We start from the raw sequence: 11,346 nt of genomic DNA on the forward strand, positions 1-11,346 counted from the left end.
GTAGCTTCCTCCTCAGAATGGTTAAGCCATTTGACTTTGACTCGCTTAACCAGCATGTTCCGAAGCTTCTTCTCCTGCCTATCTAAGATCTGCACTGGTCTCTCCTCATAAGATAGGTTCGGAGTAAGCTGCAACGGCTCAAAGTTCAGGACATGCGAAGGGTTCGCCATATACTTCCACACTGGCGACCGGATGAAGTAATGAACCGGGTGACCGGTAACTGGCGACCGGGTGAAGTAATGAACGTCTGATCTGACTAATGCCACACTATACTGGGTGATACATAACTGAACTGACCGGTAACTGGCGACCGGATAATACAATGCTCCCATGATAGTGAAATGGCCACAAGCAATATTGCATAAATCTCAAAAATAAATATTTTATAATTTTATGCACGTAATATAATTAAATATCTTGTATTCTTTTACCACATGGATTGGATCGTTCTCAGGCTCGCTGCGACCTAAATTTATCATGAAAAATATGCAAATGGTTTTTTTGACCAAACTTTGTAATTGAATCCAAAAACGAGACAATTACGTCCAACGACTTCGTATTTAATCATGACTCGTGCCAACCCGAACCAACACCGAACCATCATTTAGTCATGATTAAAATACACTTAAAATGATGAAATAATGCTCCTAAAATGGAAAGGGCCGAAATTTTGGTGAATGGAGGCCAAAACATGAAACGCTCTTTCGAGAGTCAATTTGGCACATCGCACCGTAATTTCTCGTACGACCTCTAAAATGATCCGAATCACGAACGGCCAAAAACATGACCTTTCTAACTCGATGAGGCACTGTCCAGTCCATGTCCATAGACTAAAAGCCAACCAAGAACTCGAACGGGCCACTGAACCGAAGCAGCAAGTTGCTGTCACAAAACAATACAGCAGCTGTGCTTTGGTTTCCTTGCGTCGTTTGCGAGGCTAATGGCCATTGGGGCTTGAACCACTGACAAGAACCTCTTACCAACATCCTAAGGAATGATTTGAACCATGTCTAAAGGCCCTAGGCCAGCCCCAATTCGCATAACACTAGAAACCAACCTAAAGTCCCACCCGAGAGCACCCTTGCATGCGTGGGGTGTTTTGCTTCGTTTGTTGTCTCGTGTCATTCCAGAGGTGTGGTATGAACCGTGACTAAGGGCCATAGGCCAACCAAGATCCACACCATTCCACAAAACCGAATGTTACACTTGCTGGAAAATGAGGAGGCCGAAAGGGGGTAGGGGCTGTTCTTGTGTTTTGATTTAAAAACCGATGCAACCATGGACCAAGCCTCAAAAGGGCGACTTGGTCACGTCTCATACATGCTAGGAAGTGTTCTAACCATAGATATATGCCCCTAGGGCAGCCATGATCAGAAACTTCCTCTATGGACAGCAACTCAAGAAAAATCGAGCACACAATGACACTTAATGGGGTGTTGCTGTCATCTCTTGATTTCGGCTAGCATGGGACTCGAACCAATGGACAAATGTGTTCCTAACATGTCCTAGTACATGCCTAGGAGCAGCCTTGGAAGCCTGGAATCGAACCAATACCTGAAACCATAAAAACATAGGAACCCATGAAGCAAGAAATGGATGAGCCGAAATTCTGCACTCATTTTTTTGAAATGTTCTTGATATATTTCGGTTTTGGCTATCAAACCATGATCATGTAATGTTTAAAAATCATAATACGACTTGATTGAAGAGCAAATAAGAACATATGCATGCCTGTTTCGTTTGAAAGAAAAACGAAAGAATGAGACGATCCGGCGCGGAGGAGGTGGAGCGCTTTCTTATCTTGCTTCTTGCTCGATTTTTCTCTCTTGTTTCTAGCTATGAGTGTCACGATTTTTCTACTCTAAATGCTCTGAATTTCGGTCATGGGGGGTGGAGAATGATGGTTAGGAGGGTGAGGGGAAGATCCACTAATAAAGAGATTCAAGGGCAAGACTAAGTCTACATCTCATTTAAATTTTGAAATTGTTTGAACAAGTCTTCTTGGGGGGAGCATGGCCGATTTTCTCATCTAGACTAGGTTAGGATATGCTCTAATATTAATTAATTAAGGTTGATCAATAAATAAAAAGTTTGCATGCTAAACTTTAACAAAGAATGGGTCAAAGGGTGAGTTGGCAAGGAAATTGATTACTCATCTAAGGTGGCCGAAAATTCACAATAAAATGAAGGGAAATTGTTGTTTAGTTAATAAATTTATAACCCTTAAAAGCCTCACCTATCCTTTAAATAATTTAGTGAACTAACCTCTTAATTAAGGAACTTAAATGAATTTATTTTCTACTCACCTCAAATAACTAAAATAATTCCTTAAACTTCCTAACTTAAATGAACTTACTTGCTAGCTAAAATAAATTCTGGAAATGTTTTTAGAATCTTAAATTTTTATCTCTAAACTCCAACTCCAACTCCAGTCCGGTCTCACTGAATTAACTGAAATGATAAAAATCAAATTACTGAATAAAATAATCAACTTAAGGAAAAATCATTTAAATACTCATGAAAAAATCAATTTAATTTAAAATACTAGAATTTTGCATGGCTTATACGTAGACTGATTTACGGGTTCTACATATGCAGCAGTGACCCCAAGCGAAATCCAACGAATCCCTCAACGCCAAGTAAGTATGTTCGACGTGCAAAGAAAATACTTTTAAGTTTTTGAGGTATGCTAAATATCTTGTGACCAAATTATGTATGAGATTGGAAAGAGGTAAAGCATGACCAGAGACCAATTCACCCCGTTAAATCATGAACGAGTTTAGATCAGGATTGGAAAGCGGTAAAACATGACCAGGGACCAATCCACCCGTTAAAGCATGAATGGGGATCTCATGTATGTGACAGTGGATCTTCCCTATCAGCTCAGTACTATGGTTTAGTCTGATCATGCGCATTTATGTATGGGTCACTTGCTTTGAAACATGCTTTTACGCAAAATTATGTTATGTATGTTCAAGTATGTACGATGCAAGTATTTTTTAGAAAATTTTCACGTTTATGGCACGTTTATGACATGTATGTTCAAGCTTTTGTATGCATGTTCAAGTTTCAAGTATGTATGCTCTACTTTAAATATGCATATGTTTTTATTACGTATTACTTGTTATCTCCAGTTTATACATGCTGAGTCTTTTGACCCACTAGACTTAATCGATGTAGGTGAGGATGATTTTGAGGAGACGAGGGGTGGGGAACAATGAGCTGGCTTGGACTGAGTAGGATGCTAAACCCGAGAACCGCCAATGTTTTTAAGATTTTTTTTATGTACGTCTCAAATACTATGATTTCACGTTTTGAGTACAATGTTTAAACAAGTATGTTTCTGTAGCAACTTTGACCATGTTCTCTCTTTTACAAATACTTTTGGATGGACAATTCACTTATTATCACAATTTGAAAGTTTATTGGTATATAAGAATTTTTTTTTATTTTGCCGCAAATTTTAAATAATTTAAAAATACAGTACCTTAGAAAGTAAATATTAATAAAAAACTAATTCATTTCTTTAAACTCTATAAAAATCAATTTGAATATTAAGAGACTTTTATAAAATATTTAAATGTTTTATTTAAATGTCTCAAAACTTTTAAAATCAACAAAAAAATAATTAAATTTCATTAATTGATACATCCCTTATTCCTATTTTTATTTCATGTATCAAACATTAATTCATATTATAAATGAATTTTAATTTTTAAAATGCAGAAAAAATGTTACTCTGCGCTTGTTCTGCGAACTCAACAGATCGCTGGTTCAAGATTTCCTCATCTCCATCGTTAATTGCTCACAAAAGATTTCCGAGCAAAGCAATCCAATTCACTCTCTCCTCGTTCTCTCCTCCCACGATCAGTTTCTCCACCAAATCGTGCATTAATATGATGGATTCTGTTCCCAAATCTCAGGAGCCCAGGTTTGAATTCCTCACCAAGAAGCCGTATCTGCCGCCGTCGTGGGCATCACACCTCAATCCCATTCCTTCTCACTGTCTTTTCACTCGGTCACGTACGTGTATATGCATTCATATTTTTTATTTTTGTGTCATCTATTTTGATTTTGGCTTGTTTGACTTGATGGTCGAGTGTTTTGAATGGCTTGTATCTGTTTTTTTAATGGTTTTTCTAGTTTCCAACTCCAATTCACCAATGGAAGCTTCCTAATTTGCCCAAGAATACCGAGGTTTATATCAAGGTAAAAAAGATTCTTTATTGATTATCCTAAAAGTAGCTGTGTTTAAAGGTCTTTGAATTGGGTACAACTGCAAGATGCTTGTCATCTTAGCTCCCATTGTTCTTCTACATTTCATTATTTCTACGGCCTTGGTTCCTGGTCCACTTGCATTTTCAAGACATAATGAATTTGCAGAGGTTCCCATGCCAAAATGCCGCTATGACTTTGGTACTATTTAAGCCATAACTTCTGGAAATTTGAAACAAGGAACGGATATATAGTTTTTCGTGTCGAGCATGAAGGTTGTCCGCTTTCAACTTTTATTTCAAAGTTTTCTAAAGTCAAGAACTTTGATCAGTTAGCTATGGAGGTTTTAAGCTCAATGATTGAACAATTTTTACTTCTGGTGTTAAAAATTTGAAATTTGGAAACGCGTGGTGGTTGCATGAACAAACTGGTCAAAATCTCAAGGTTAATGCTGTGGAACTGATTTTTGAAGTTTAATAATAATATGCACAGACGGCTTCTTATGTGTCAGAATTCAGATCTTGTGACCAATGCCTACTTTTATTTATTTATTTATTATTGATTAACTATGACAATTAATCCAGTTTGTCAAGTCCCAACAGTTTTTTAGCCGTTGGATGATCGTGCAAACGCTAATTACACTCCACACACGGTTTCTGAATGACATATACAAAATTACAAATAGATTTTTCTGTTAGATGTGCCAATAGGGGCATTGAACTGTTAAATGTGATTCCTCATGACATTAGATTTTATCAAAATCAATGTGGGAAATTTGCAACTCTGCAGCGTGATGATCTCTCAGGAATGCAACTAAGTGGTAACAAGGTAAGGAAACTTGAATTCTTGTTGGCAGATGCAGTGGCACAGGGTGCAGATTGTATCATAACTATTGGAGGTATACAAAGCAATCATTGCCGCGCCACTGCCGTAGCAGCCAAATATTTGAATCTTGATTGTTATCTGATACTGCGCACATCAAAGGTACTCAGTCATGCCATGCAATTGTTTTAGTCATTGTTAAGTTTTAATTTAATGCCATGATTTGCTGTTTATGTTAAATGTATAATCTTCTGATTTCCAGGTTCTCGTGGACAAAGATCCTGGATTGAGTGGAAACCTCTTGGTTGAACGTTTGGTTGGAGCACATATTGATCTTGTTTCGAAAGAAGAATATGCAGAAGTTGGGAGTGTAGTAGGTTTACCATATCAGTGCTTGCTTTCAGCATTTTTTATGATTGCAGTTAACTGGTTTATCATACTTTTCTTGGCTGATTAGAAATATTTAACTGTTGATTGTTAAATTTTTATGTCTATCGACAAGATTGGGGAGCCAGGACTCCTTATGCTTTGTAAATGGAACTTACGTGGTCAAAGAAATGTATTTATGAATGATTATAAGGGTCCTAATAAGGGATTTAACTGATCACATTTGATGTGTAAAGATTTAACTTTCACAACACTTCATCCTGTTCTCACTTCCCCAATTCATTCTTTCTTTGAACCTTGCTGATGATTTGCTCTTGATAAGCTCAGGTTGAAAATCGAACTTTGTACCATTTCCAGTTGTGATCAGATAACTAAGTAGTGAAATTGAGCCAGTAACTTGTCTGAATGCTTTCTTCGCTTTATTGATTTACCAATTGTTCAACTGTCCTTTTGTCGGCTTTCACAAGTCGTTTTGATATGTACTTTTTCTAATATCAGGCACTTACCAATGTATTAAAAGAAAAACTGTTGAATGAAGGGAGAAAACCATATGTGATACCTGTTGGAGGATCCAATTCATTAGGAACCTGGTAATGCTTGGCACTAAACGCCATCATTTTCCTTTTTTGCATTCTAAGGTCAAAAATTGTTTTTGGCATGGTGCATACAACTGACGTTGGTAAGCATTCTATCTAAAAGTTAAAAATACTCACCATCTATCAGTGTGGCTGTTATTTTAAAAAATTGAGGTCCTCAAGCTAGTAATTTGACTCCCACAAAATTGATCGGCACAAATGAATTCTACATATTTGATTTTAATCAATGTTGTAAATGGCGGGAGGCGGTGGCAGGGCGGTCGGTGACCTCCTACCGCCTCGGCTACCTAGGCGGTGCCCAGACAGTTTAATTTTTTTATATAATTTTTTATAGATAATCTTATATAATCATGCAATATAATCACAAATAGTTATCATCTTTTATGCAAAATGTGTAATTAAATAATATTTAAACATAAAGAAGCTTCATATAATATAATTTCATCTAGATAATATGCAAATAAATATATAGACTCCTCATCAGATGCTTGAGGACATGCACCAGTTTGTTCTACAATACCCGCAATATGATGTTTCATCCTATAAACTCCTTCTTTAATAAACCTCTTACACAACTTGAATGTAATCCAATCCTTTTTTTCTTTATTACACAACACCCTATATTCTCAAACAATATCATCTGACTTTGACAAATTCCAACTCCGGTTGTTTATCCTTTTCTGCCATTAATCTTCAACAATAAATCAATAATAATAGGAGAAAAAAAACAAATTTGATTTTGAAATCACAAAATCTGAAATATTATAAAAAAATATGTTAGATAATAAATATACAATGCCTAACCTAAAGCTTCTTGCTATTGGTGGCGGTCAATTTGTGCGGTGGGCGTAGTGGTTGATAGTGAGAAGGAGTTAGAACCAAAAGTTTAAAAGAAGAACTAGAGTTTTGAGTTTTAAAATTAGTTGACTTTGATTAGTTTTTTAAATTTGTTGATTACAATTTAAAAACGTTGGCTGCTTAACCTAGAACGCCTGCTCGCCACCCTCGAGTGTCTGCCTACCGCCGTATAGCTGGGACCGCTAAAACACTGTCTTATGCGTAGGCGGAGCGCCTAGGCGGCCCTCGACCGTCTTTTTGAAGACTAATTTCAATGAACTTTTTTTACTTTATTCATGAATGACTGCTTTACAACTTCATTTCTGCTAGTTTATTTTATTTGTTCCCTGGTATGGCCACCTTCTCTGTCTGTTACCTATAGTTTATAATGCTATCGACCAACAAGATAGCTTTGTGTATAATATGTGGTTTTTAATCCCGCATATGTATGGAAATGCTGGTCCTCTTCAGGTCCTTAAATATGTTCGAAAAGTTTAGGATGTTCAATCTTCTAGTCTGGGCCTTACGGAGCATGAAAGTGCAGAATGTTTGGAATACATTATTTACCAACGTGTCTATTCACATAATACTTGAATTTTTTGATAATTCTGCCCTTATACATGACTGGACTGTATAAAAAATTCTTGGGAAGGCAAAGGCTAAATATTTGTTGTAATCTACATAAAAGTGTCAGGCAAAACTAAGAAAACTATCCTTTTGGTTTTGCAGGGGCTACATTGAAGCAATCAAAGAGATAAAAGAACAATGTGGGAAAGGGAATGGTGAAACAGTATTTGATTATATTGTTGTTGCATGTGGGAGGTCTTAATCTTCTCTTTAATTTGAAATTAAATGGCTATAATCTTGTGACTGAAGATGCATTATGTTAAATTTACTCTAATTGTGTGCTTTATGATGTGTGTTGTGAGTTCTCAGTTGACAATGGTTTTAATTTTTTGTGGTTCTTGATACTAGTTGCCGGTTGGTTTGACTACTGTAAATTTTTTGGCTGTTTTTGAATGTAATAAGTTAAATGATTTGACATCCATTTGATTGGGCACTCCAGTAAGACAAATATGTTTGAGACCCTTTTCAATAGTTGAGCTTCTTTCGAGATTGTCAACTTCATTCACTATATGCATATGGGTAGTGCAGTTAGTTGGTAATAAACTACTTATGAGGAGGACTGCATAAATTAGAATAATGTCGTCAGAATAACATAAGACACCAACGGGATTTTGAGTTACAGAAGAAGAAAAAAAAATCCATTTCGTAGGGCACCTACGAAAATTGTAAAGTCTGGATAATAAACCTTAGGACTGAATCATATCAATTACCATGATCATAAAAAGTCCTGGAGCAACCATTAATTAGGTGATTGCACAAGGTAATGTCTCGCTTTCAGTGTGCTAATGGCAAATTTTATTTGCCAACGCTTCTGACTTTGCTGCAACTTTGATCAAATTATCTGCTTTTGGCTTGATGTGATTTTTATATAGCTTTTTACTTATCCCATTTCTGGTAGTCCCGGTATGGATTTTAAACATGCACAACATATGTCAATGGTGGGAGATCATGCTAGTTATACTGTTGCTAAATTTTGTGCTGATGGATTTGTAGATCTTTATATCTGTCCTTTCATGAATTTCAGTGGGGGCACAATTGCGGGCTTGTCTGTTGGATGTTGGCTTAGTGATCTGGGAGCTAAAGTATCTATCTTCTTTTCTTCTTATATTTACGCACATCTTCGAAATCACTGACCATAAATACATATCGTCATTACAGGTTCACGCATATTGTGTCTGTGATGATCCAGATTACTTCTATGATTATTCCCAAGGCCTCCTTGATGGACTTCAAGCTGGTGTTAGTTCACGTGATATAGTTCGAATTCAAAATGTAAGCTCATTATGTATTAAATTAGATTATTGTGACATTTTCCTTTTGCTTGAGAACCAGTTTGAAGTTTATTTTCTTTTCCTACGACAAAAAGTAAGGTGCATATTTGGTTTATGGTTCTCTTTAAAAAGATTTTCTAATATTTGTGACTGTGTTTCATATAATGCATGTTGACAGACCTTAAGTATTCCCCCTTTCCTAGGTTTTACACCCGCAAAAAGACATTTATTAACACATATTGTTTGCCAGATAAAATTGGCTTCTCCTAATCGCTGTTAGTCTGTTGTACTTGAGTTAGGTTTTGTTAATGCCTTTATGTAGTCTTAGTCAATGACCGATGATTTCGGTTGGGAAGGCTAGCAAGTGCACTAGGTCAAGTTATAATATAGTTGGATAGAGTCCAAATCGTTCCCACATAGACTATTGTCGAATTACTAGGATATAAATTATTTAATTTAATCTAGGCTAAATAGATTAATTAATTTTATTTAATAGTTAAAATAAATTAAATTATTCTAAAGAAAGTAACACAATTCAATTAAATAACAGATTAAGTTTAGGAGAAATTCAAATTCAAATAAATGATCGGGAACACACAACGGTACCAAATATCAATTATTGACAGGTTTTGGATTTGATCAAATAATAATTATTTAAAGTCACGATGAAATTCCCTATCTTAATTATTAATCTATTTAAAGAATTAATAATCCTATTTTTATGTAACAGTCCAACTATTTCTAATTGAATTTAATTAAATAAAAAACGCCTTCAACAACGGCAAAAAAATCACAACCTGAAATCGGATACTATTTCTAGTCGGTTTAACCATGGATCGATCAATAAAAACCCTATCAAACCTTTCCTTATCTTAATTTTAAAAGTTTTTTTTTTCTCAAAATATTCAACAAATCAAATACCACAATTAAGATTTTTAATTATGGTATTTTAAGACTTAAATTCGAGCTCCATGTTGTCACAAGGCAGAAGTGAATCAGACATAAGGCGTGATCACGCCTTATTCCAAGACCTCTTCTGTTTTTCTCCTTCTTGCTTAACTTCATATTATCAAACTTCAAATGTTATAGAAATCACATTTGTAGCCAAATTTATTCCAAGATCACAAAACTTCCTCGATCTTATCGTAAGAATTCTTGGATGATTGGAAAAGTTCTTGATCAATTATTTCCTTCATTCTCGGAAATCTTTCCTATTTGGCATTGAACTCTTTGACCTTATCTCCAAAATTAAACTTTTTACACCATTTGGTCAAGCCTACAAAGAATAAAAAATATGACGATTTAAGCGTAAAACTCGGAATAAAAATGTCAAATAAGCACGAATACGACAAAATAAAGTCCTAAAAGAGCTATATGATTCGTTCTTATAAGTCAACTACCAATTCAAACGTAAATGTGAACTCCGTGCTTATTTTTCTTGCTCTCAACAGGCCAAGGGTCTTGGTTATGCTATGAGCTCAGCCGAGGAGCTGAAATTTGTAAGTGATATTGCTGCAGCCACTGGAGTTGTCCTCGATCCAGTATACAGGTATGATCTTTTACTCTTTTTTGTGAATGGTGGGGAATGTGCTCCTCACTTTTTGTAACTCTATACAACTTGCTGGCTGGCTCTAACAGAGGGGAATATGTTTTCTTTTATATTCAAGAAGTCGTAAACTACTTGTAGCACAAGTTTGTCAATTTTTGCCGATTAATTATGCAGTGGAAAAGCAGCATATGGGATGATGAAAGAAATGGCTGAGGAACCAGAAAAGTGGGAAGGAAGAAAAATTCTCTTCATACATACTGGTGGGCTATTGGGTCTGTTTGATAAAGCCGACGAGATGGCTCGGGTAGTCGGAAAGTGGCGTAGAATGGATATTCATGCTTGGGTCCCACGGAAGGAAGGCACTGGTAAAATGTTCTGAAACATATCAAAATACAACTCCTTTGGCCAGTTGACCATCATCTGAATCATAAAGAAGGAGCTTACATATTCATTCAGCCACATGTTTGTTCCCTTGTATTCTCCAGGATTCTGTAAATTGATTTAAATAGGTTGCAGAAAAAGGTAATAAATTATCGAATCCTATAATTAAAGTGTGCAGTAGTCTGTAATAAACATGAATTTCAACATACAAAACGGGTCCATGATAAAATGCCCATACCAAATAGAGCAAATGATTCAATGAGCCAAAGAAATTCAAAATGAGGGCCTGTAGCTTCAATTATTCTATTTTTTGTTGTTAATTCATGTTCTAGGGGAATCGCTTTAATCCAAGTTCTTAATTTCCCAGTGTACTTCCTCCTTTTCGAAGTTGAATTATCACCTATATATGTAATTTAAGCTTCTGTGATTTATTTATTTATTTATTTTTATATAGAAAAGTCCTGGAAATATCATCCTTTTTTTGTAGAAGTTGCTAATTTCTTGGAATTGTTTCACCGTCCATTTCATTAGTTAGAAACTTGAAAAAACTTAAAATAAGCTATTTCAAATTTCATCTGAAGGCAATATAGATTGACGAGCAGAATAAATATACTACATAACTGATATATGATAGGACTTCAAGTTTTTGATTAATTGTATT

The 11,346-nt window shown here is 35.6% G+C and overlaps 1 protein-coding gene across 1 annotated transcript; it reads left to right on the forward strand.

Annotated features, from left to right (window-relative positions):
- Window positions 1-3,713: 3,713 nt before the first annotated feature.
- On the forward strand, window positions 3,714-11,124 carry LOC140823023 (bifunctional D-cysteine desulfhydrase/1-aminocyclopropane-1-carboxylate deaminase, mitochondrial). Its single transcript, XM_073184083.1, is given in 11 exon segments — window positions 3,714-4,004; window positions 4,006-4,023; window positions 4,144-4,209; window positions 5,005-5,199; window positions 5,300-5,410; window positions 5,923-6,014; window positions 7,587-7,679; window positions 8,509-8,566; window positions 8,643-8,756; window positions 10,207-10,304; window positions 10,479-11,124. Coding segments are annotated over 11 exon segments (1,323 nt in total). The 5' UTR covers window positions 3,714-3,731; the 3' UTR covers window positions 10,684-11,124.
- The last annotated feature ends 222 nt before the right edge of the window (window positions 11,125-11,346 follow it).

The sequence above is a fragment of the Primulina eburnea genome, chromosome 2 (genome assembly GCF_022965805.1).
Source record: "Primulina eburnea isolate SZY01 chromosome 2, ASM2296580v1, whole genome shotgun sequence".
Taxonomy (NCBI): Eukaryota; Viridiplantae; Streptophyta; class Magnoliopsida; order Lamiales; family Gesneriaceae; genus Primulina; species Primulina eburnea.